The sequence below is a fragment of the Engraulis encrasicolus genome, chromosome 11 (assembly GCF_034702125.1).
Source record: "Engraulis encrasicolus isolate BLACKSEA-1 chromosome 11, IST_EnEncr_1.0, whole genome shotgun sequence".
NCBI lineage: Eukaryota > Metazoa > Chordata > Actinopteri > Clupeiformes > Engraulidae > Engraulis > Engraulis encrasicolus.
Window position 1 is genome coordinate 36,708,221 of NC_085867.1, and position 27,500 is coordinate 36,735,720.

Consider the following 27,500-nt stretch of genomic DNA (forward strand, 5'->3'; position numbering starts at 1 on the left):
CCTGCTGTTTGAGCAGAGTGTGTCCGAGTCAGACACAATGTTCCTGGCCGGGACGACAGTTTGAATTGTTGTTTGTGATGGGAAGAGGGCTGGCCAGGGGCTTCATTCTTCTCTAAATAAGATGCGGTGGAAGGGGGTCGGTTGGATAAACTTTGTGTTTTTTTCAATTGCCTGAGGTAATTGCTTTAGTTTTCCGGTCACGCAGAGTCCATTCATTGATAAATTAAATCAGCTGTTTTTCTTTTTTGTGGGTGGGGGGGTGTTCAAGTTCTTCACCTAAGAGATTGTGCGCACACAGACAGACAAAGAGACAAACACAGACGGACAGACCGACAGACACAGAGACAGGCAGACAAACATACAGATAGACGGACAAAGAGACAGACAGATATACAGACAGACAGACAGACACACAGACACACAGACAGAAACTCAACATATAAAAACACACGCACGCACGCACGCACGCACGCACGCACGCACGCACGCACGCACGCACGCACGCACGCACGCATGCACGCACACACACACACACACACTTAACAGGCAGAAGAGATTGGCTCATGCAACCAAATTAAGGAGCAGCTAGGAAATCCATTAGAGCAGATTGAGGAGAACAAAGGTGCGGGGCTGCTTTCCCAGCTAGATTCACTTTCACTGGGTAATCGGTGGGAACAGCTGCGGCCTTACAAGCCCGTGAAGGAAGGAGGGAGAGAGAAGAGGAAGAGAGAGAGAGAGAGAGAGAGAGAGAGAGAGGGAGAGAGAGAGAGAGAGAGGGTTGTGAAGGAGACACAAACACACAGAGGAAGAGAAGGTGAGAGAAGAAGGGAGAGAGGGAGAGATGGAGAGTGAGAGAGAGAGAGAGAGAGAGAGAGAGAGAGAGAGAGAGAGAGAGAGAGAGAGAGAGAGAGATGGAGAGAGAGAGAGAGAAGGAGGGTTGTGATGTGATGGGTGGCTATACAACAGCTCCCGCTGACACACACACAAAGGAAGAGAAGGTGAGAGGAAGGGAGGTAGAGGGAGAGAGAGGAAGAGAGAGAGAGCCTGATACACAGAAAGAGAGAGAGAGTGATAAAGCGAGAGACGCTGTGAGGACGAAAGGCAAAGAAACGGACAGAGAGCATTGGTGAGAGAGAGAGAGAGAGAGAGAGAGAGAGAGAGAGAGAGAGAGAGAGAGAGAGAGAGAGAGAGAGAGAGAGAGACATACACAGAAAGAGATTGAAAGAGAGGGGAGACCCCGAGGAGAAAAGGTGAAAAGGAGGGAGAAAAGGGGAGGAAGAAGGATGGATTTGGGACGAGGGTGAAAAGACGGAAAGATGTGACTTGAGGCGCAAAAACAGGAAGAAGGAACAAGTAGAGAGAGAGAGACAGACAGAGAGAGAGCGAGAATGAGAGAGAGAGAGAGAGAGAGAGAGAGAGAGAGAGAGAGAGAGAGAGAGAGAGAGAGAGGGGGAAGAGTGAAAGAGAGAAATGGACAGATTGTGACCCCTCATTTGTTTCGTATCACTGTCTCCCAGCTTGTTCTTGTCTTAATGTTTTTTTCCGCTCTCTGCTTTTCCAGTCTGTGCACATTTTAGCCTGTCTTGAGCACACAGAAAAAAAATGGGCAGTGTACATTCAACATTTAATTCAACACGACCAAATACACTCTAAAAGATGTTAAATAGACTCAACCAAGTGCTGCATTACAGTAACACAGCATTTTTTACTATGTATCGACTGAGCAGCTTAGCTTAGCTTAGCTCTGCCTGGAGATCTGGAGCGCTCCCAAAGACATTATACACCCAACAACTGGAACACACTGAGGGCTGGGTGACCCCCCTTTAGCAGTGTTTAGGAGAGGAGTTACGAAAGTGGGGTTCTCTTTTCCTTCCCTCCTTCTCGCTCTCTCCATCTTTCTCTCGTCTTTTTTATGTTAACTTTTTCTCTTTCTTTTTTTCTTTCTCTCTCTCTCTGTCTGCCTCTCTCTCTCTCTCTCTCTCTCTCTCTCTCTCTCTCTCTTTCTCTCTATCTCCCCTTACCATGGAATGTAGTTGGGCGATGTGATGAAATAATTTAGGGATTTAAAGTAATCTCTCTCTCTCTTTCTCTCTTTCTCTCTCTCTCTCTCTCTCTCTCTCTCTCTCTCTCTCTCTCTCTCTCTCTCTCTCTCTCTCTCTCTCTCTCTCTCTCCTTCTCCCCATTCATCCCCTCTTTCCTTTACCACTCCTTTCTCCCACCTTCTCTCCCTCTCTCACTCCTTCCTCATAGCTAAGCTGCTCCAACGTCTATGGCAAATTCCATTCACTCTCTCACTCACTGTGCGACTGCCTGCCCCTTCCCCTCGGACAAACGATGACGGATGGGCCTTGGTTTTCATGAATCGCGTGTCCTAGGGGAAGCTCATTTGCGTGCGTGGGGGCCACTTAGAGCAGGAATTCAGACTCATTTCCACCGCCTCGCCGAGCCTTGGCCTCACACCACGGGCATCCAAACCGGCCCAGCGGTCACAACTGTTCCTCTCGAGGAATCACATGGGAGATGAGAGAGAGAGAGAGAGAGAGAGAGAGAGACAGAGAGAGAGAGAGAGAGAGAGAGAGAGAGAGAGAGAGAGAGAGAGAGAGAGAGAGAGAGACAGAGAGAGAGAGATGGAGAAAGTGTCACAGAGACTGAGAGACAGAGAGAAAGAAGAGAAAGAAGAGAAGGAACAACTGCCACACATAATAGTTATAACAGTTTAACAGGCGAGACACATGAAGGAGTGTATTTATCAAGTGGTTATAAATACTTATGCTTGACCCCCCCAGGGAGGCAGAGTGGGGGTAGTAAAGTGGAGAGGCCAGATCGACATGCAGAAGTGAGTGGCTGTCATTGTGGATGGTGTGGATGTATATCAAGGGTGTTTGTTGTTTGCACATTTGTTTCAAGTGTTCTAAGTGTGTGCCCTTGAGCGTTGTATACATTTCTCTCTCTCTCTCTCTCTCTCTCTCTCTCTCTCTCTCTCTCCCTCTCTCTGTCTCTCTCTCTGTCTCCCTCGCTCTGTGTGTGGGAGTGCGTGTGTTTGTGGGTGAAAATCCCTCAATCTGGAGTGTGATAGCTACTCTGTTTGATACCTAATCCATGGCTGATACATGGGCTCTAATTGCGGGCCTATTAAAGTGCTTAGCATCCCCTCCTAGTTAGCCACCCACTTACACATGACATATGGGACCACACACATACGGCTACATAAGCATAAACAGGGCCCAGCGAGTACGTACATACGAGCCCAGCGAACACGTATGCGTGCGTGTGTGCGTGTGGGCTTACGTGCGTGCACTCGCGTGCGCTCACGTGCGTGTGTGTGTGTCTAAACATTGAGATGTTTATGCGTGTGTGTGTTCCTCCACAGCTACTCTGTGACGGTGCAGGAGTCCTATGCCCACCCCTTTGACCAGATATACTACACCAGCTGCACCAACGTACTCAACTGGTTCAAGTGCACTCGGCACAGGTAAGAGAAAGAGTAGTAGTATTACATTACAGTCAGACCTGTCAAAAGTAACACAGGTAACGTATCCGAGTAACCAGTAGACGTGTGTATTTGTCTTACGCAGCTGTCTCTCCACTGTTTGGGTCAAATTTGTTTAGAAAGCCACAAAAGTGAATCAGCCAATTCTAATAACCACACCTCTTTCATTCAGGTTAACCAGCTAATTAGTGAAATCACTTCGGGAGCTTTTTTACTTTTACAATTTGGCCACCCTACACTATAAAACATTGCAGCCAGTTTAACGTAAAATTGTAAGTTGCCCTGCTGCCTTAAGTTTGTAAGTTAACTCAACTCAAGGATTTCTCAAGTCAAGTTAACTTTGAAACTTAAGGCAGCAGGGCAACTTGTTTTTTTTTTACATGTAACTGGCTGCAATATTTTACAGTGTACATGCGACACAGGTGACTGAGCGAAGACTACCCACAGTGGCCCTGGCTCACACTAAACTTGTTAGATATGCTGTGAATGTTCAGTCTTAGCATGCTAAGTGGCTGTGTATGAAGGTGGTTCAAACTTAGCATACACGAGGCAAATAAGCAAAACATTTGATTTGACACAGTCACACAGTTGTCCTCATGCTGGGTGGCCATGCATCTATGGCTCTTTTCAATCTTGCACCACTTTAAGATAAGGAGTGTAGTTTGTAACCCAATGGCATGCAGAACACATATAGTATAATAAAATATAAAGAAATTAATAAATAAAATAAATAAAATATAATAATAATAATAATTGTATTTGTATAGCACTGTATCATACAAGGGATGCAACTCAAAGTGCTTAACAAATGAGAAAAAAGAACACAATTATACATAATATATAACACAACTGAAAAAAATGTTCAAAGACTACGATTAAGTTTGAAATAATTTTTAATATAAAAAGAAAGGTTTATGTTTGACATCTTTCCTCCTATCCTGTCTGCTTTTCAGGGTGAGTTATCGGACAGCCTACCGGCGAGGAGAGAAGACGATGTACAGGCGCAAGGAGCAGTGCTGCCCCGGCTACTACGAGAGTGGAGATACGTGTGCTCGTAAGTGCCTGAACTTTGAATGATCTGTATGAGTGTGAGGAGACGTGTATGTGTGTGTGTGAGTATCGGAACTGTGTGTGTTTTTACCCATGCACATGTTGCGTATATAGTCTCGATGAGCGTGGCGATATGTGTGTGTGAGCATCTGAGCTGTTTATCATTTTTAGAGAACAGCAAGATGTGTGCGTGCGAGTATCTGAACTGTGTGTGGTTTTTCCCTGACCATGTTGCGTACATGATCTTGATGAGCGTGGTGGGATGTGTATGTGTGTTAGTGAGAGAGAGCATCTGAGCATATGAGCGGTGTGTCATTTCTAGATAACTGCAAGATGTGTGCGTGCGAGATTCTGAACTGTGTGTGGCTTTTCCCTGCCCATGTTGTGTATTGGCTACGTATGATCTCGATGAGCGTGGCGAGATGTGTGTGTGTGTGTGTGAGCTGTGTGTCATTTCTAGAGAACGTCAAGATGTGTGCGTGCGTGAGTATCTGGACCATGTGGGGTCCTGACCGGCCCATAGCCTGCCCTCAGGACCACCCTGTTCATGACTCATGATCACAATGCTGGGTGTTGTGACCACCACAGACCCTACCCTGTGCATGAGGCCTTGGTCATTAACTGTATGACTGCACGTCACCGAATACACTCTCCATGGAAATAACAGTAGTAAAACTGGAGGTGGTGCAAATAGTCCAAGTAGTTCCAGATATCCAGCAGAACTGATGAAACTGGTGACGGACTGGCAATATTGTTATGTGTTGTGTATTTAGAACATTATCATTGTGTTTATTTGGCTAATGTCTTTTTTTTAAATGGATACATTTTTGTATGAGTGTATAAGAATGCTGCCATATGCACTTGTTTCCGGCCATTTAACAACACTGTAAAAGTGCATTATATTAGCCAGGGTTCCACCAGTCATTCCATGGTATCTAATGAGGTAGATACACTGTAACAGTGACCCTTTTAAATAGTTTCAACGAAATAAAAAGTTTTAATGAAAAGTGAAAACCCTGCCACTATTTTGATCCAACCAACTTAAAATCAGCTGATCGGCAATTACAATGGTCTATTGTACAGTAATTGTAGACCAGTTACTCAGTGAAGTCACCTGTATTGGAATTAAACTGTGTCTGGGGTTTAACTTTTCTTCAGCTTTTCTACTTTTGACACCTCTAATGAAGGCAATGGGTCACTCTGTTGGCAGCCATCTTGGAATAGGCTACCCATAGTATCAGGCTTCAACCAATGACTGTCTCTATTCATTTACTTCAAACTGGCTGGAACGCGAACACCCCCTGGCTACCTGGCGTTCTCCAATTGACATCGCCGTATATAGAACGGCCTCTTGACACAGAACAGTAACGTTTTTACAGGTATTCAGAGACACACAATGGGGGCCAGTCACTTGAGCGAAAAGGCACATGTGAACGCTGATCACAAGGTATCAGCACCACCAGCAAAGGAGACACTTGCCTTGTGTGACTGACTGTCTTTCTGTGGATGGAGGATATCAAAGGTTGTTTTAATGTCTTCTGACCCTGAAGACACTTGGGTAGAAGAATGACAGGAGGCCCCTTCTCCTCCACATCCTCTGAAACTCATTTACAAGACTCTCACTTCTCACCCTGAAGCCTAAATGGCCGCTGGATGCCTTTCAACTTTTTCAACCGTCGACCAGGCCAAGAGAGTTGCTTTGAGGCCAACGTAGTGGAAGCCGTGTCAAGTCAAGGCACCATGTGACTCGCTGCAAAAATGATTTTGTGTGTGTGTCTGTGCTTGTTTGTGTGTGTGTGTGTGTGTGTGTGTGTGCATTCGTGCGTGTGTGTGTGTGTGTGTGTGTGTGTGTGTGTGTGCATTCGTGCGTGTGTGTGTGTGTGTGTGCGTGTGTGTGCGCATGTGTGCGTGCATGTGTGTGTGTGCATGTGTGCATGTGCGTGTGTTTGGAGACTTGTGTTCTGTTCAGATCACAGCACAGCACACGCTGCCTGACGGCCTGTTAGACACATTAACCTTTCACTCAGTGAAAGCAGCCACTACTCTCTCCGCCATGAACAGGTGTGGCCCAGAGAGCATAGGGGGTTGACAACACAACAGGCCACCCCTACGGACAAAAAAAAACCCTCCAACCAACAACAACTGTAGCCATCGGCCTGAAGCGTAAACAAACCCAACGCACAAATAAACCTGTGTGTGTGTGTGTGTGTGTGTGTGTGTGTGTGTGTGTGTGTGTGTGTGTGTGTGTGTGTGTGTGTGTGTGTGTGTGTGTGTGTGTGTGTGTGTGTGTGTGTGTGTGTGTGTGTGTGTGTGTGTGTGTGTGTGTGTGTGTGTGTGTGTCTGGGAACCATGAGCTTTTTTCGTGTCCACCGTTTACTCTCTTTCTGGATTTTGTTGCTCCGCCAGAACCAGATCACTAAACAATGTGTCCAAGGCCTTTTCTTTTTCTTTTCTTTTTTTTTCATCTTTTTTTTTCAGTGATGACCCGTTTTATCACCCCAACCTCAGTGTTGTTTGGGAGATGGATGCTTTTCAGGAGGGGTGTGTGTGTGTGTGTGTGTGTGTGTGTGTGTGTGTGTGTGTGTGTGTGCGCGTGCGTGCGTGCGTGCGTGCGTGCGCGCGTCTGTGCGTGCGCGCGTGCGTGCGTGCGTGCGTGCGTGCCCTGCGTGCCAAGAATGGATATCTGGTCGTAATATAAAGAACTTTGTGTGCGGCACAAAACAGCCAACCAGCGAAGGATGATGATGATGATGATGATGGTGTAGATGAATCAGCTTTATCTCTCTCACCAACACCAGATTTAGAGATGTGTTTTTTTCTGAGCTGAAAGAAGACCTTTTTTTTTTCTCTGTGGGCCACTTTTGAAAAGAGCCCGTTGTACTATGCTGTAAAACCGCAATCACATGCTGTTGTTGTCCCATGGCTACTGCGCGGTTTCCTGTTGTCCTCAAATGGAGTTGCAGCACCATTACTCCTATGGGGAAATGACACTTAGAGATATGAGATTGGTCACAACCAGTAATTTCATTTTCTATAGATGTAATTCCATATTATCGGGTATTTAGTGATGGGTTTGCGACTAACCTCAGATTGCTTAGTTTCCAAGAAACCATAAGCCCATAAGTTCCATGGTTGCCGTTTCCTGCTGTCCTCAAATGGGGTTGTACTAGCGTCATTACTTAGATGGGAAAATGGCACTTTGTTATTTATTATGTGATATTCTATAGATTTTGTAGATCAACTAGGAGCAGCCGAAGGGAACTCAATTCGCACACCCTTGATTCTGATGCAATGATAAACATTTTTTTTTTTTTAACTGCTCTTGTGAAATCGTTTCGGCCACTGTCCGACCGCCTTCAGGATACATTCTATAGATGGCAGGGCAGTATGTCTTTAATATTCTTTATTCTCTAGATGTAATTCCAAATATCAGGTATTTAGTGATGGTGCCTGATGATTTGACACAAACCTTTGATGGCTGAACTTCCAACGAACTATAAAACTTGCGCCACACACACAAACATGATGATGATATATTTATATCATTTTAGTCATCATGACTTTTTTTTCCAAAACACTGTCTCATGTTCCCTTTAAAAAAGACTGTGGCCAGAAAGGACAAATTGTTCTGAAGAACAGTTTGAACTTATTGCTTGTTTACAAACATGGCCAAGCCAGATGTGGCGTCACTTTCCAATGCCTCATTCTCCACACATGCCGGTTCACTTTAAATTGCGATGCTCCACTATTGCACCTACGTTAACAGTATTGTGTAAAGGGGTTTTACATAAATATAAACTGGTTTCATTTAAATCAGTTAAAAAGAGGATATGGACAAGCTAAAATATAGACCACAGAGTGAAGAGATACGTGTATATACCAAGCTAAGCACAGGCAGTTAGGGAGCAGAAAAAAATGTAATGGTGAATAGAGCGGGAGTTTTGTTTAGACTTCATGGGTAGCGTTGCACCCAGCATCAGCTGACATATTAACCTGTGAGTGTAGGAGCATGAATAGGGTGTCTTGTTGCTTAACACTTTATACGTATACTGCTGTCGTGTTTGCATATTCCTGGAATGTATATAACACAGTGTGCGTACACAACTTGTGCCTGCGGTGTCAAAAGTGTAGGCTCCTTAACCCCTTAAGGCGCGGCTTTATAAATTCATTGTTACCAGTATGGTAATGACCAAGTCGTGGTGCATTTCTAAAGGGCCTGTGTTGTGTCATAGTATTGTAGTGCTATGGTAGTTACATTTCAATGGCTATTACAGCGTGCCACTGGAGGTACGGCGCGCATTAAGGGGCTACATGAGCAATATATACTCAAAAACCCATCACCAATGGATTTGGCTCAACCCCTTTGTGCTAAGTTCTCAGAACTCTCCTGATCCCTATGCAGTGAGCATCAGGGCTGGAATGGGATTTAAAAAAAGGACTGAGCATTTTTATGCGTCGTCCTCTAGATTTTATTAATTTATTGATATTGGTCCAATAGAGGACTGTTTAAACCCCTAAATTGTGGTCTTTCTGTGAGTACGTACAAAAATCCTAACAGAATCGGCCCCTCAGGATCATTGGCCCATCGGGAAAATGTAGAGTATGCCAGATTAACGGTCCAGGACTGGTGAGAGTGTAGAGTTCTTTTTTAACTGTATTTTTTATGGGATTTTTCGCCTTTATTTCGGAATAGGACAGTGAAGAGTGACAGGAAGCGAATGTGGAGAGAGAGATGGGGTAGGGATGGCAAATGACCCAGGCCGGATTCGAACCCTGGGTGCAACCCTTGGTCATGCAAGCCAAAATGTGTGGGGCTTAGAGTGGAGAGTGTAGAGTTGGTGGAGTGTCGCCGTTAACCCCTTCACCACCGCATTTCAGTGTGTAGCTAGCATGTCTCCTATCCATCAACAAGAGGCTTGATCAATGTTACGCCTGGCCTCCGACGATCTGTCATCTAAAACTCCTCAGCCTCCACCACGTCTCAGACACAGATTTATTAATGAAAGGATGGTTATGCAATGTGCTATGATGCTGAGAGACTTCTTGGAAGAGTTGCTGGGATGTTGCTTGTTTTTACATGCTAATTTTGCTCTTCCGTGTAAACTGTGTTACAAATGGATTACTACGTTATTTTGCCCATGCACTCACTTTTAATGGCCTTCCTTTTTGTATTATTTTCATTGTAAGTGTGTGTGTGTGTGTGTGTGTGTGTGTGTGTGTGTGTGTGTGCGTGCGTGTGTGTGTGTGTGCGTGTGTGTGTGTGTGCGCGTGTGTGTGTGTGTGTGTGTGTGTGTGTGTGTGTGTGTGTGTGTGTGTGTGTGTGTGTGTGTGTGTGTGTGTGTGTGTGTGTGTGTGTGTGTGTGTGTGTGTGTGTGCGTGTGTGTGCTTCTTCTTTTGTCTGCCCTTCGCCCACGTATCTGTGAGTGCCCTTGTATAATGTTGGCAGTTGTGGTCCTGGCTGTTTGTTGAGAATGAAATCTGACCTCTGTCTTTTTCTCTTGTCTCCCCCGCCCCAATCCCCCGCTCTCCTCCACCCAAAAACTCTGACCACCCTCCTCTGTCCTTTCTCCACCCACCCGCTCCACCACTCCTCCCCTCCTCTCTTCTCTTCTCTTTCCCTCTCTTTCCCTCCATTTATTCCCCCCCATTCTCTTTCTTTTCCTCCACGCCTTCACAATCTCTCTCCTCCACCTTTTCTTCTCTGTCCTCTGTCCCGCACTCTTCAACTTATCTCTCTACTCTTTCTCTCCTACTCTGCCCATTCCTACACTCCTCTCTACTCCTCTACTCCCTCCACTGTCCTTCATCTCCCCTCTTCACTCTGTCACCCTCTCTATCCACTCCTTCGTTGTGCTCTACTCTTCTTCTACCCTCTTCCTCCTCCTCCTCCTTTTCCTCCACCTCTTTCTCCTCTTCCTCCTCCTCTCTCGCTTTCCTCCACCCTTCAACTCCTGCCCCTCCTGTCCCTGCCATTTCCATTCCATTACACTCCACCCATCTCTCTCTCTCTCTCTCTCTCTCTCTCTCTCTCTCTCTCTCTCTCTCTCTCTCTCTCTCTCTCTCTCCCTCTCCCTCTCCCTCTCCCTCCTCCTCCTCCTCTCCCTCCACTCCTCCTCCTCCCTTCTCTCTTGTCTGCAGCCCACTGTGCTGAGAAATGTGTGCACGGCCGCTGCGTGGCCCCCAACACCTGCCGCTGTGAGCCGGGCTGGGGAGGAGCCAACTGTTCCAGTGGTAAGTCCTGTCCTGCAGCCAGCTGCAGCTGTCTGTCTGTCTTCTCCCCTGATAACACTGCTGCCGCTGCCCCTCCTGCTTCTTCTTCTGCCCGCCACCGGTGCTGGATGCATTTCTCAAACGATACTTGCTAACTATGTTAGCTACTTTGTTGTTTTTAATGTAATATCCCATTAGCAACTACCCAAGTTGCTAACAGGCTAACAGCTACGCTTTTGAGAAATGCACCCCTGGTTATAACTCGTCAGAGTGTGAAACTGCAAAAAAAACCATGACTTCAAAGTTTCTGTTTTGTTCTGCTCTGTCCAGATAAATGTCTAATTGGTAGGGTTCTCAAAATTTGGCAACTATTTGCTATAATGAACATACATGGAAATAATAATGTACAACAAAAACTGTTGAGATGCAGCTGTGCGTCTCCTTCCTGATAGTGCTGCTACTGCTTCATCTGCTGCTGCTGTTCATGGGTGCCGCTAGGGGGGGAAAGGTGTTACAGATTCTAAGGGCCCAAGCACTGACAGGGGCCCTTTAGGGGGCCCAAGAGCACTGACAAAGGCCCTTAAGGGGGCCCAATATTCAAATCTTTCATAGGGCCCAAAAATTTTAGCGGCGCCCCTGCTGCTGTTGACCACCATCAAAGCCTCTCTGGGTCACCACTCCCCTCCTTGTGTCTATACTTCCCTCACCAAGTTCAGTCCCGCATATCTTATAAAATAGATTTTTCACGAGAGTCATATGATATATTTTTCTTACCAAATGTAATACATTTACCAAATATAATTCATTTAAATGTGAACTGTGTAATATTTTTAGTTGTTTATTTCCAGAATTCATGCTGCCCATTCAAATGTTACCTTTTCCACGAATACTTACCACCACGATGAAATTCCAAGAATTGATTATGATTGGGAAAATGGCATTTTTTATACATGAAAAGGCCATTTTTAATGTAGGCCTATAGAAATAGACGTATTTAGCTGCGAGACTTGCCATACTTTGGTCATACTAGTAAATATGAGATTATTATTTAGTAAATATTCATGAAAAGATCAAATTTGGCAAAAGGCAGTACAGTTTCAAATATAGCTGCAAGCAGCAATGCGGGGCCAAGCAGTAAACTTGCCAAAGTTGCCACGGCAACAGAAGGAACTGCAGCGCCCCCTTTGGCCCAAATCTCGCCAATGTTGGGGTGCATTCCTTGGAGGGGAAAATGGGGAGAGAGACGGGGAGGGTAGGCAAAGGACCTGGGCTGGGAATCAAACCCGGGTCAGCCGCATGATAGACGAGTGCCCTACCGGTTGGCCATGGCAGGGCCTGTGCTGCCCTTGATTTATATTGAGTAACACATTTCCATTCCCTCTCAAATTAGTCTATAAAATATCAGCAAGTCATTTCTATACTTGAGAGGCTTGCTTTTTGGACAGCAATTATAATCCTCTGTGATCATTCCCTAGTAACACAGAACGTAAAGAGAACGTTTGACTTTTGGTTCTCTAAAGGTTGGGGTTATTACCAAACCAAAATGTACCACTTAGAAACGTTCCCTTTGGTTACAGTAAAAAACAAGCAGCCATTGGTTCCGGTTCGGTTCTGGATACGTTTCAGATACGTAATTTTTGGTTCTGTTTTGGTTCTCACTGGGTTGCCAGGAAAGTTTAATTTAAGTTCCCAGAACGATATATGTGTGGTTCCCATTCCATTCCCTCGCCGTTCTCTCACCGTACCTTTATTGCTTTTCATGTTTGTTCCCTCATCGTTCCCATATGGTTCCCATAACCTTGATGGTTACATTATAGGTCTGGTCACGTCTGGTTCCCTAGACGTGCTCCAGTAACGTGCGCTGGGATTTATGGCTGGTGAGGCAACTTTTTCGATATCAGATTTTCAAATAAATAATTGCCAAATAGGCCTACCGACAAGTTCCATAGTCGTAGCAGCTTTCTTAACATAAGGTAGGCCTACATATTTTGACATAGGCCTACTGCATTTCCGCAGAGAAAATGCTATTAGATCTCTCTCTCTCCCTCTTTCTCACACACACACACACACACACACACACACACACACACACACACACACACACACACACACACACACACACACACACAGGATTCAAACAGTGGTCTCACATAAACCACTCAGCACCAATGTGGACAGCAGAGCAGAGGAGAGGAGAGGAGAGAAGAGGAGAGGAGAGAGGGGGAGGAGAGGAGGAGAGAAGAGGAGAGAGGAGATGAGAGAGGAGGAGAGGGGAGGAGAAGAGAGAGGAGATGAGAGGAGAAAGGAGGAGTGGAGAGGAGCTCAAGGAGAGGAGAGGAGAGGGAGAGGAGAAGAGAGGAGAGGAGAGGAGATGGGAAAAGAGTATCCTGGTGAACCAGTAGCCTGTAACATGGTGTCATATAGACCGCTGAGCAGCACCACGGCGAACAAACCGGTGTGATGGCTTTTGTGATACGCACTGGATTCTCGTGCAAATGTAGGCCTACATCTACTTGTACGAGGCTACGGCAAGCGATGTGGGACAAAGGTGTGGCAGGAAGCGAATGTCAACGTAAACAGATATTACACAAGCTTCGATATGGTCACCAAATATTTTGGGACTGTCATTTCTGTTATGCCTACACCTTGGAATTAAATCAGAGTCTTGTAGTTACACGGGTATATTTGATTTACCTCAACGGTACCCTGTACTCAACTTTACAAACAGTTACCGGGCACATGAGAATCCGGTGCCCGTCACAAAAGCTAACAGAATCACGGAGGATTCTCTCTCTCCCCACGGGTCTCACAAACACAGGCTTCACACACAGGAAATTGGTCTTACCTGCCTACATCAGGTCCATGCGCCGCTCTTTTCCTTCACTTTGTGAAAGCGTTGAGGGGCGTTGTGCATGCTAATGTTACTTTAGCCGGTGCTGTTCATCCAAAGCCCCAAACGTCGCCCCAAACGTCCAAAGCAATCTGGCATTGAATATGAGTAGCCGCAAGGATTTGTGTTTCGCGAGGCTCCTTAGTCCTTAGTAAATTGTTAAGTCGTAAAATCCCATGCGAATGGTCTTCCACACATTCTCGCCGGTTGCAAACAAGACACAGGGGAAACAACAAATATTTTCTGTTGTACCACTCACTTTGAAATGATCGGGTAGTTATAATCCTCTGACCGGTCACCTGCAGTAAACCCTTCAGCTCTGTCGGTCCTCCATTATGTAGGCTATCACATATTTTCCCCTTGGAAATCCAACTTTGAGGATGCTCTTAGTTTCGTTATGAAATCCACTTGTAGCAGTCGAAGTGAACAAGCTAGCCAACAACACCGACTGACTTGTGTGAACTTCAGATTCGCTATGACGGAACTGGCCAGCAATACTCTCAATGCCAGAAGGAGTCTGCGGCCAGGCTACTGATGGCCTCACCACTGTATATTTCAGTGGGCGTTATGCCAAAACGTTCAGAGTAAAGAAATGATAATCACACGTAGAAAATAGTAGAACATTATCAGGAATTGAGGGCACACCATACATACTTCTATTAAGTGTATAAAAACGTTTAATACAATATTACCAGGTTGCATTCACAGAACGAGCAAAATGGCGCATGCGCTGAAGCTTGTTAACGAGGGATTGCGCAATCCGGGGTGAGGCCAGTTCAGAGTTGCCCCAAATTCACCGTATTCGGAGCAATTTGACATGAAATGGGCAAATATTGTGATTTTGGCCACGGAAATGATTGAAAATGAGTGAAACTGTTTAAATACTGCTCAAATGGTAGTTATGGTGCAGATGCTCGAAAACAATAGCTGTTATTGTTACTATTATTCACATTTACTGCATCTCATCATCCTCATCTGGAGCTGGTGAGGCCGTGCCTCCCCTGCCGTATTGGAGTGCACGTGCCTGCTCCTGATGTTCCCCCAACTTTGTTTATACTGTGTTGTTCAGAGCATAAGCAATGATGACTGTCCACCCGATTAAATCATATACGTCTACATATTAGTAACAGTATTTCCTCCAGATTTAATCATGTAAACAATCTATTTTTTTTATTCCATTTCATTCATTTAACTCAACTTGGTTGGGTTGATCTAAGGTTTGGCTGTGCACACAACATCACACAAAAGATGTGGTGAGTGAAAGAAATAACTTGAGAACTTGTTACACCTTTGCCGGTAACAAGCAGGCCCTTCACAACCAATCTGTCCATCAGCGCCTGGCCAAACCTAATTACTTAGGGCTGGTATATCATGATTCAATTGCTTGCACCTGAAAAACTCCTAATCAATCTGGTCACATGGTACTCTTGAGCCTGTATATAAACCTGCTGTCAGAGTGCTTTAGTTATTTGCCTGCCTGCCTGCCTGCTGGCTGGTCAGCATGGCACAGCATAGCGCTTGTTTAACACTAGAACTACCAGGATTTTTCTGCCTACCTAGAAGTACCAGAGAGGGGTCATTTGACCCTTCGGCTTTTACCTAATACACTAATCACTCATTTTGTTATGGTAATGAGGCTGTTAGGGGCCGTGTGTGGGGTGAGGGGTGAGGGGGTCACACCTTACAGTGCTAACAGCCAAGACAAACAGGGACAGACAGCTTCTTCCCAAGGGCTGTCAGCCTCCAAAATCACCACAGGTAAATAGCAACTTGCATGAAGATATCAGCAGCAAAGACAGATAGCACAGTTTGGCGGACAGTGTGGCACAGTTTTTCTCAATTGGTTTGGCTCATTTCTTGAAACTGAGATGTCATTCTCAAAACATGGACAAATCCCAAAACTAATTTGCAGTTCATCACAACAAAATGGCATTTATCATTGCTTTCAGCAAATTTCAGATGCTTTTGTACATGTCTCAATCATTTAGTACATCCTTGCAAATGGCTATGTACAAGTATCCTACAGTTAACACAATCAGCTTACATTTAGTAGAATTTTCAAATGAATGTACCNTGCTGATCTGTCCCAATTGGTTGATTCTCAGTGTAATGGTTGTCCTGAAAACATGTCAGCTCATGTTCTTCATATAAGTCATCAATGAACTTGTGAATGTCCCATGTGATCATGACGTATCATATGACTGCAACCAGATAATGGTTGAATTACAGTTTTTCTCGATTGGTTTGGCTCATTTCTTGAAACTGAGATGACATTCCTATAACCATTGGGTCATTTGGCCAAACATTCTTACACTTTTGCACAACAGTTCAGATAACTAGCAAAATGTCATATACCTCCCAAAACACCTCATTCTTGCATCAGCACTAAACCGTCTCACATATAAATAGTCAATACCATCAACATGGCATAGATCCTTCTCAATTGCTTTGGCTCATTTGCATTCATTTAGTCCTTCTGTCAAAATAAACTGGATGGTTCAGCATAACTACATGGATCCTCATCACTCGCTCATATCACCCCAAAAACAGTTTACCCATGTGTCAAAACTAAATTTCTTCCCCACATATATCATCAGTACCAGTGGCGTAACAACTCGGTCACGGGCCCCGGAGCGAGTATCCAGCACGGGCCCTCGGAGGTTGTGCTAATTTTATTTAGGATATTTTATCTTGCCATTACCGGTGAAAGGGGGGTGGGCTATATTCTTTGCAATTGCAATAGCATAGTGAATGCTGCAACGATGTGCACATTTACATCATAGAGTATTTACGTTATCTGTCCCATAAAACAGGACAAACGCAAAGAAAGGCTTTCGGAATGTGTCTAGAGACCAGTTGAGACAGGGACAGGGGACTGGAGACAGTAGCAGTATGTACGTGTGTGCTTGCGAGCGCATGGTGCCTGCTGACAGCAGGCTACACAGACGAGGGAGACAACCCTGCTGATCTTAAAGTGTACCTCCGGGATTTTGGACACCAGACCTCATTTCCGAGTCAGCCAGGGTGTAAACAATGTGTCCAGAACGTTTTTTTCACATTCCATGCAGTCCTTGTGAATTCTCATATCCATGTTGCTAAGCTAGCGCAAGTGAACGGGAAGGGGTAGCCTGCCCCCAAAAATAGTCTTATCCAGTTGCAACAACATTCAAAACAACCCCATTATTATGCCAGACTGCAAGTGAAAATACTTGTCTTGATAGAATGAAGTTTGAAATTAAACCAACATTGCAATCATGTTTGATCACCATCAGCAATTTGTGTTCCGGTGTGAAAGCTTGACAGCCGCGGAGTGATATTCCTAGTACAAATCCTAGCTTCGTTTGACACATCCATAACTTTTCCATAGAGCGAACTCCAACATCTTTGAAGTTTGTAAAACTGAACGGTTTTCCCCTCTCCCTGACCTCGCTCGCAAACATCAAGAGTAATGCTTTCTGTCCGACTGAAACATATGCCATAACAATGTTTGGTTGTTACTAGATGACCCGTGTGTCTACACAGCATGTTGGCGAACAGAACGCACACTCTTCTCCCTTTCATCCTCCCATTCCATCCCGTCTCAAAAAAACATTCCATGTAATAATAACTAGAGCTACGAGTGACATATTTCACAATGTCAAGCCAGATCACATAGCGTTGCGTAACGTATGAGTCGATACGGCAAATCATTTCTAATGCCATTTGTTATAGCAATTACACAAAATAACAGTAAAGCATTACAACATGCAAATCCAAAAAGTTTGCAAAAGTGAACGTTATTCCCCTCTCCCTGACCTCGCTCGCAAACACCAAGAGGGTGATTCTCACGAAAACCAAGTTCCAAATGGACCAAACCTCAAAATTTTGAAAAGACATTTAAATTCAATTTTCCTCTTGGTTTTGCAAGATGGAGGTATGAAATAGTTGAAAACATAATTTTTTGTCATGAAATCATATTTTTTCTGAATATTTAGTGTCATTTTAATCGGCCAGAGCACCAAAATTCTCAGTACCGCAACATGACATCACAATAGAAAAAATATTAGTAAATCACATATTTTTGGAATTTCACAGGAATGTTACTAACATAAGTACTCAGAGGTGTATAGAACACAGAAATACTGTATTTTGTATTTTAATATTGTTTTCTATTATTATGATTTTTCTCATTACCGCAACAAGTTTCCTAAGTGGGAGCCTTGTTTTTAGGCTATTTAACTAAAACATCATGTACCTATATAGATTGAATATGAACCTACAGATGAAATATGAAGAACTACTATTTATCCTAATACAATTACAAACTAAATATAGTTTTGCAACATTAAAACAAATTGCAAATAAATATGTGTTGCGGTAATGAGAATAGTGGTGATCTTGCACTGATTTAGTTCCTTGGCAGGCTCCCTCCTGGTGTCCTAACCCTCAACTGTTGGGGAAAATGTAGAAATATTGTATTTTATTGTATTTTAGTCATTTAATTCACTTCTGTGAATATTTTGCCTTTTCCACCACAACTTAGTTCAGTTGTTGCGGAGTATGAGAAAACTGTTGCGGAGTATGAGAAACCATTGCGGTATATGAGAAAAACCATTGCGGAGCTGAGAAAAACCATTGCGGTGTATGAGAAAAAGTGTTGCGGAGTGTGAGTGACCTTAAGCTTCTTTGATCTTTGTGGAGGGCACCTTGATGTCTGGATAACTTTTGTTAAATATTTGTATTAAGACTTAAAAAGACTAAATAATTACCAAAAGAGAACAAAATATACATTATTTTAACAATGAAAACTTTGTGTATCGGTAATGAGAAACAAAAAGTTGTGTAGGCACCTTGGCAACCAAATTGTGAACATTTATCTGGAGAGATATAGAATGAAGAGCCATCTTGGTAGCCATCTTGGGTGTTATGTTAAAAGAAAAAAAACCCATACAAAATAATTTGTTTTTTTCTGTTCCTTCTGGTTTTAAATGATGCTTAAAAAATGTTGCGGAGGATGAGAATTTTGGTCTTGGCCAAAGTTGACCAAAGTTGTTTTTCTTAATATTTTCTCCTCTTCTGCGAATTAATTCCTAAAACTACATATGTATTCACTGTCACTATTTAGTTTAAAAGATGCATCTAAATTCTGACTTCTTTCTTTATTAAAAATATGAAATATTTACACTTTAAGAGTCAAAATTTAGCAAAGGACGCGTTGCGGTACTGAGAATTTCACAATAAATTGTAAAAAATATATATTTAAAATAATCATATTGTTCTCCTTTTATTATTTCCCTGATAGCCCATGCTTATATGTATATAAGCCATTTTTTCTGAATTGGATAGCATTTACTCATTCCCCACAATGGTTCGTGCCACCTCATATGTCCGATTTCGTGAGAATCACCCAAGAGTAATGCTTTCTGTCCGACTTTGTCAACCTTTCGTAACATTGAATATGCCATGACAATGTTTAGTTGTTACTAGATGACCCGTGTGTCTACAGAGCATTAGGCCTATATGTTGGCGAACAGAACAGTGCACCCATCTCTTCTAAATCCCTTTCATCCTTCCATTCCATCTCGTCTCAAAAAACATTCCCTGTAGTAACAACTAGAGTTACGAGTGACATATTCCACAATGTCAAGCCAGATCACATAGCGTTGCGTAACTTATGAATCCATAGGAATACGGCAAGTCATGTCTAATGCCATTTGTCACAGCAATTACACAAAATAACAGTAAAGCATTACAACATGCCAATCCAAAAGGGTAACTTCTAGCCCAAGTTTTGGCTAACGTAGGCGAAGCCATTATACCACTGGGCTACCATCATAGAAGCAGAAAGCATAGCAACAAACCTGTTCTTCGGAGACTGTTGGTGCGTGCCACAAAATGTAGATCTGGGAATGCGGTTGGCACCGCGGACACTTTTAGAGTTTTCCGTGTAGGTATTAGACTTCGAGAAGGACTTTGTGAAGTCGTCGGGACTGAAATGGTCACTGCAAAGCACCGGGGTAGCTTACGGAGCGTCTCCATCGGTGTGTTGATGTAGCAGCCCTGCAGCCAGGAGCCAGAGTTTGGTTCTTTCAACATCTTTCACTGGAAACCAATGGAAACTTGCCGATACCCATCTGTGGGCTTTATTATTGCAGTTGGTATATACACACTGATGTACCATGGTGCGATGTCGTTGGGTTTTAATCCACTATTCGATCCGAAAGCAGTTGTAGAACTAGCCTTGATTTGCAATGTCTCTTGCGGGTCCCTGCAGTGGGTGGGTTCACAACTGAAGAGAGCAAAGTAAAATTCCGCCGACTCCGAGAAAATAGTCTCTCAACATGGCAAAATCCACGCAGTGCAAGGTTGGTTTAATTTCAAACTTCATTCTACTAAGACAAACATTTACACTTGCAGTATGGCATAATAATGGTTTTGTTTTGAATGTTGTTTAAACGGGATAAGACTATTTTTGGGGGCAGGCTACCCCTTCCCGTTCACTTGCGCTAGCTTAGCAACATGGATATGAGAATTCACAAGGACTGCATGGAATGTGAAAAAAACGTTCTGGACACATTGTTTACACCCAGGCTGACTCGGAAATGAGGTCTGGTGTCCAAAATCCCGGAGGTACACTTTAAGGACCCCGGTTTACTTTAAACTTCATAAAAAATAACACTGAGGACTTAAAAGATAGACAGCACAATCAACAGGATATGCCTTCATAATTTTCAACCTTCCACTACCCCACATACACAAGGTGCCATTGCAAAGTAGTTTTGCGTCCTTTGGCATCATCAAATAACGGAGCAATATGCAATGCTGGTTATGGAAGACGGTCCCGGCTACCATAAACATGGGAAAAGATGGAGACGGTGCATGAATGGAAACACAACATCCAAGACAACCATGACAACACATTGGTGACAGCCCACCAGTAAAACATACACAGATAGAGCTCTACACACGCACACAGAATCGCCCACTTATTTAGATGTATTTCTCCCCTCCCCTAGCTGACGACTCGAGTCCACTTCGTAACATAGCCAAGCTAACAGAAGAACTTAACTTATATTATGCTAACAGGAGAAACGGTAGATGATAAAAGCAACATGGAGTGGAGATGCTGTTAGCAAGTCAGCACAACTAGTTGTCAATTGGAGGACACACAACTAAGTTATAACGCAACGCTGGGAATAACTGCAGCAATACCGCTGTCATAGATTACAAACTAGAATGGACACCGTTAAAAATGTGCCTCTTTCGTTTAGCCAGACCCTGGACAATAAATGTGACAACAATTGGAGAATATCTAAAGGAGATGAGTGATATGAAATCAATTAGCCAAACCAATCGAGAAAAACTGCAACGTGTGAATCTCCCATGCCATGTGATCATAACGACTCATGTGAATGCAACCTGGCAATTGTTAGATTGATAAATACCAGTGCATGTGGACTACTGCTTCATTTCCCTCAAGAATTTTGTGGTGAAAGAAGCTCCTCTCCAAGGAACGAAGATGCAGAGATACAGCACTCAACAGGCATTGGAAATGATCCACACACGCACACACACACACACACACACACTCTGTGTCTCAAGTGACAGCTGTGAGGTGCTAACAGCCACATTTCCACAACAAAAGGAGTGTCCGCAGAGGGTCCAAAGGGTCAAATGACCCTCTTGTGGGGCTTTTAGGTAAAAAGGTCAATTGACCCCTCCGTGGTAGTTCTAGTGTTAACTGCTTTGCAAGCAAGCTAATAGCGCTTATGGCATTTGTAAGCTACATCTTGTGCCTTGCTTTGTGAGCTAGTCAGTAACAGCACATGTTACATTGCTTGCGCCATTGTGCACTTGATGTAGATGGTATGATTATCTTTAAACTTCATTAAGGAAAACATTTGGTATTAATCCCCACTAGATTGTGTTCATACATGCTCAGCTGATATTTATCTCACATTGTGGTACAGTACGGCATAGACTGATATATAAAATATAGACATCATACATATTTTCAGCAACTTTAATCATCATTCTAAGACAGCAGTGTGCCAAACTGATGCCAGGCGCAGGGTGTTTCAGTGATGGTGGAGGATGGGAGGTCCTTAAGTACCATGATCAGGGTACCTCAACTATGGTGAGAGATAGTGGGGCAGGACCAAAACACATTCACAATAATAAACAAGGTTGGGGGAACATCAGGAGCATGTCTAAGGAACCAAATATGCAACCAACAAGGTTAAGGGAACCATATGGAAACAGCAAGGGAACAAACATGACATGAACAGGAATAAAGTGACGGTGAGAGAACAATAAGGGAACGGAATGGGAACTACACATATAACATTCTAGGAACGAAAATTAAACTTTCCTGCCAACCAAGTGAGAATGGAAAAATAACCAAAAATGACTCTCTGGGGACGTACCCAGAACTAAACTGGAACCAAGGGCTTGTGTTCCAGGAACCTTCGTAGAACTAAAAATTGTTAGTAGGGTTCTATATAGTAAATTTGTTCATATGACATACAATATTATGGAAAAGAATCGGGAGCCTACTGAAAATAGATATGTCCTTGAAATACTAAACATAAGAATCCTATAGGCTGCAATGTAATATTGGCCAGCCTTTTGAGAGACTGGTCTGAGGAATTGGTGTATATAGAAGCAACGTGTGTGTGTGTGTGTGTATGTGTGTGTGTGTGTGTGTGTGTGTGTGTGAGACAGAGGAACCGAGAGAACAACAATGGTCTCTCTCTCTCTCTCTCTCCCTCCCTCCTTCCCTCTCTCTCCCTCTCCCCCTCCCTCTCCCTCTCCCTCTCCCTCTCCCTCTGTCTGTGAGTGGGGTGGAGGTGGGGGGGTATGTGCAGGGGCTGGGGCAGTGGGGCTTTGGTTGACACTAGAGCAATAGCAGACTACGCACACACCTAAGCTCTCGTCTCTTGTGTGTCCAGAGACCCCCTGCCGAGAATGGTGTCAGTGAACGTGCGCAGGTGCCGTTGGCAAAGGGGACAGAGAGATGAGAAAAATCCCTCCATTCTTTCCACAATTTTGAATGGCTGCTGAGAGCTGATAGTTTTTTCAATCGTTACGAAAATCCATACCTGGGTGCAGCATAGTGTGAAGATGACCTGTGTACTAATATTTTGAAAATTGGGAGTACGGTTCAAAAGCTACAGGCAAAAATGTAGCTAAAATTTTGACCTGCTGGTGGCGCTACAGAGTTTGAGCTGGGGATCTGATTTTTTTTGTGGTAGGTCATGGGATGGACTACTATGTGTGTACAAAGTCCCTGCCCAATTCGACAAACGGTTGCTGAGATATGACCTCACTTCCTGTTTTGCCACATTTACGACAATTTTGATTGGCTCTCACGGCTAAACGATAAAAGATATCAAATATTCCTGAAGACCCCATGTGTAGCTCAGTAAAGAGATACTATATACCAAATTTCGAGTGAATTGGTCAAAAATAGCCGAAAAAATTGCATTTTTATTGAATTTTACAAAATCCAAAATGGCGGGAAAACTATCCTGGCGGAAAATGACGTCATAGAGTGCGTTGGATTCGTCTTGGCCCAAGGATTCCAGGGATACCAAGTTTATGAAAATCGGCCCAGCGGTTCAAAAGTTACAAGCAGAAATGTACCTGCAACTTTGACCTGTTGGTGGCGCTAGAGCGTTGGGGCTGGGGACCTATAAATTGCTGTGGGTAATGCTGAGCCGTTCCCGAATGTGTGTGCCGATTTACAGCATTTTCCTACGTACGGTTCTATGGGCTGCCATAGACTTGCAGAGGGAGAGGAATGGTGACTAGAGAATAATAATAATGAAGAAAACCTACTAACTCTATAGGGGCCTTCGCCAGCTTCGCTGCTTGGCCCCTAATGATCAGCATCGTTCCAATACCTATTCCCACCATTCGACACAGTACACCTTTAAGTAAGTTTTCCTTTCTATCTGTTTCCCTGCTAATGCTGTTGCTTCAGCTGCAGCTACCTTCCACCACCTACACCCCGCCATTCCGACGCACCGCCATTCCGACATTGACGTTTTATTGCAGGAACCTTTTTTACAGCTTGCAGGAACCATTTTTCAAAGATCTCAGACCGTACCTTTAAGGGCATTTGGACCGTGGCAAAATGATACACTGATCCTGTAATTGCGTTGTCACTCTCTCCACTTTCCGCTCGTGTCGCAACATTGTTGCAAATGTCAATAGAGTTAGAACATTGTTCACGCGCCTCTAAGTATTTGCAACAATGTTTAAATGACTCGGAATGGCTCGGAATGACAATCAAATACTGTGTGAATGCCAGTGTGTTGGAATGGCAATAACGTTTGTAAATTCGGAGCATGTATTCTCATTCGTCAAATTCACCCATCCTTTTGATGCTGCTGCAAAAAAATCCCATGGCTGTAGAGGGCATGAAATGACTTGACATGAAAGATGTTTGATGATCTGATGATATTCCTCTTAGTAGTGGATTAAAATACTTGAATAAAAGTAGAATGAAGTTGGCCGGATGTTACTGTTGGCAAGGATGTCGTTGAGTTGAGATACACAGCTCTGAGTAGAAGGCAGCCAAGGAGTGTCCGAGTGTCCTCCCACCATCCAGTCTTCGTGTTTCCCTGTAAAAAAAAGGCAAAAGGCCTTCGGTCTGTCTTGGTCAGAGTCTTTGTAGTTGTAGATAAAGGTTGTAGGTTGTAGGTTTTTTCATGTACTTTTGTTGTTGTGCCAATGACTGTGTGGGAGCGTGATGGGGAAAGATGGCAGGATACACGCACGTACACACACATACACACACACACACACGCACGCACACACACACGCACGCACACACGCACACGCACACGCACACGCACACGCACACACACACACACACACTACACATTGCATTGCATTGTCACATTGTTGTTGTCAGTGCTGGGTTTTGCGAGCATGTTGTCAGCACCTTGTGACAACCCGAGGTGACAGTCTTTTAATTTCCATGGCCAGGCCCCAGGATGTCTGGTTTCATTCAATCTCTACATAACAGCAGCACAGGAGAACGGAGAGCTCTGCCAAGTTTAGTCAAAAAAGCAAAACAATTACTCCATTTCTTGTAGGCTGCAGACGATGGTGGAGGGGTTGTAAGTGTCTAGCCGGGCACCATCATGTAAACATTCAGTGAATTAATCTTGGTATGCGAGATCATGATATCCATAACTCCCATTGAAAGAAAAATGTCTGCACATTTAAATCCCCTTTGTGTTCTTTTTAATAATAGGCCTATTATTTAAAAGAACACAAAGGGGATTTAAGTGTGCAGACATTTTTTTTTTCAATTTATTACAGTTTGTGTTTATGTTTGGCACCTTTTAATCGAGAGTGCGGTGTGATCCGGCTAAACATCCATAACTCCCATGTAAAAAAAAACAAAAAACACTGCGGTGATCACCTGGCGGGTATGAAGGTTTATATAGCCACCCCAAACATCCGACCCGACCCTGCCCAACCCCAGGGGATGTGGAGCAGGGAAAGGGGTGGTGCTGGATGGTGGAAGAGAGCGTTGCCCCGTACTAGCTGACAGAGGATGGGCCGCAGAGCTTGTGTTTCAGTGTTTTTGTAGGGCTGGTTATTGTTTGGTCTGTCCTGCTCTACTGGCCTCCCCCAGGACTGGAACAGGCTAGACAAGTCCAGTCTGATCGGAGGAGAGGATTAGAGGGAAAAGGCACCAAAAACAGCACAGCTCTCGCAAACTCAGATCAGGACAACCTAATGAGAAGACAGAGACGGGGGGAGGAGGTGTAACGAGATACACACGTCTGTGTTTTTTATGGGGTTTTTTATTCTGAAGATGGTATCTTTTAATATCCTCTTAAGCCAGCTGGTGAATAAGAGATGGCGGAGGGAGAGAGCAGTTGGGGAGTAGACTGTCTGGAAGCGGGTGAGAATGAGGCTTGTTTGGGGTTTGGCCTTCCACCGGAAGACCACATGGTATCAACACGCAGGGATGCTGACAAGCAGGGACAAAGGGGTCAGTTTTTTCCCGGGTCCAGAGAGAGAGAGAGGGGGCCCAGAAATGGGTTCTCATTCCATTGTATACATTGGGTGGGGGCCCATTCAGATTACTTTGTCCTGGGCCCGGCCAAAGCTGTCAGCGGCCCTATCAGCGCGGGTCAATGTCGAGTGCAATACACTGCTCCTGTTTAACCACTCACCCTCGGGCCATGTTTTTTTTTTTGGGGGGGGGGTGGTTGTATGCAAGGCAAGGCAACGGTGCTAAGGCAATGGATGTGTGGTTTGTTTGATAGCCCTGGCAATGAGGTATCGAACTGAACTAGTGCCTCTTGAAAAATCAATGCGAATACACTGAGCCTGGACATGCCTGTGGGCTATTCCCACCACATCCGACTGGCACTAAGCAAGAGGGAGAGATCTTTCCCCTGCTCTGTTTATAGTGGGAAATCATGAGCAGGCTTAGGGGTTCCACACTCTAGCTTGAACAGAGATCTCTTTTATTTTTATTTTTTGGGGCTTTTAGTGTCTTTATTTTTACAGCGCAAGTGAAGAGGAGACAGGAAATAAAGTGGAAGAGAGATAGAGAAAGAGAGCGAGCGAGAGAGAGAGAGAGAGAGAGAGAAAGAGAGCGAGCGAGAGAGAGAGAGAGAGAGAGAGAGAGAGAGATGGGGAAGAGTTGGGAAATGACCCAGCCCCGGATTCAAACCTGGGTCTCCATGGGCAACGTTGGCCATACAGTAGGATAAGGTATGGGTCTTACATACCTGCAAACTCGTCACCTTTTGGTGACAGTCACCTTTTTTCTGGCCAATTAGGTCATTCACGTGAATAGAAATAGAACCCCCGCTGTACACTGTCACCTTTTTTTCTTTGACAAGTTTGCAGGTCTGATCTTAGCAGAGCGTGCCATGATAGCCCCCCCTCAGAGTTCAGTGCTCTGTGCGACTTACAGTTATTTACAGAGTATTGGTTGCAGTCCCTGGAGCAGTTTGGGGGTTAGGTGGCTTGCTCAAGGGAGTGGAAGGGTGGGATTCGAACCTGCAACCCTCTGATCTAAAGTCCATGTCCTCGGCTGCCCCCAAGACCCATAACACCCAGCAGGTCTAAGAATGCCACTGGCTGTTGTACTGTAGGTTCCATCTCATGCTGCCATGGCAACTACTGACGCAGGTCACTCGGGACACCAGGCTCAGCAGCTCAGTGGTGGGTTGGGGTATCTGTTATTGGAAGCCACTGCTATTGAAGCACATCAACAAGGTGGGGCCCTCGCTCCATGTGAGGCCCAAATCCTGGACCCACATGCTGGGGTAGTTTCGTTGTTGCTGGTAAAAGTAAAATGCTAAACACAATTCCTCACTGACAGGTTAAGGTTAGGGATTTTTTTGGTTTGGGCACAGTTAAGCATTCTTTAGCTATTGTAAGGGTTAATATCAATGGGATGTCCCCGCAAAAATATTTAGGTGGAGCTGTGTGTGTGTGTGCGTGTGTGTCCGGGCGTGCGTGTTTGCGTGTGCGCGCATTTGTGTCTGTTCAAGTCAAGTTGGTTTTATTGTCAATTTATTTACATGCACTGGTCATACAAAGAATTTGAAATTACGTTTCTTGCTTTCCCATGCAGACAGAGACTAATCTAGGTAAGGACATAGACAGTATAGACATAGACAGTACTCATACATGGACATAAGACAGTATGGACATAGACAGTGCTCATACAGACATTTAAAGTGCAAGACTGGACAACAGAAGACTTGTAGAGAACATACATTAAGAGGAGGTATTTTGTTGTGCTTTTTTTCTAAAAGTCCTTTGTAGCGTTCTGACATAGTAATAGCATTTGAAGAAAATAAATACATATTAAAAAGGGTCTATCAAGTACACCAG

At 44.3% G+C, this 27,500-nt stretch overlaps 1 protein-coding gene across 2 annotated transcripts in view; it reads left to right on the forward strand.

Annotated features, from left to right (window-relative positions):
* megf10 (multiple EGF-like-domains 10) overlaps nt 1–27,500 on the forward strand; it is a 142,859-nt gene that overhangs the window by 32,599 nt on the left and 82,760 nt on the right. For both annotated transcript variants that reach the window (XM_063210543.1, XM_063210544.1), the window contains exons 3-5: nt 3,371–3,472; nt 4,444–4,544; nt 10,679–10,771. In XM_063210543.1, coding sequence (XP_063066613.1) covers nt 3,371–3,472; nt 4,444–4,544; nt 10,679–10,771 — 296 coding nt within the window. The remainder of the gene's footprint in view (nt 1–3,370; nt 3,473–4,443; nt 4,545–10,678; nt 10,772–27,500) is intronic.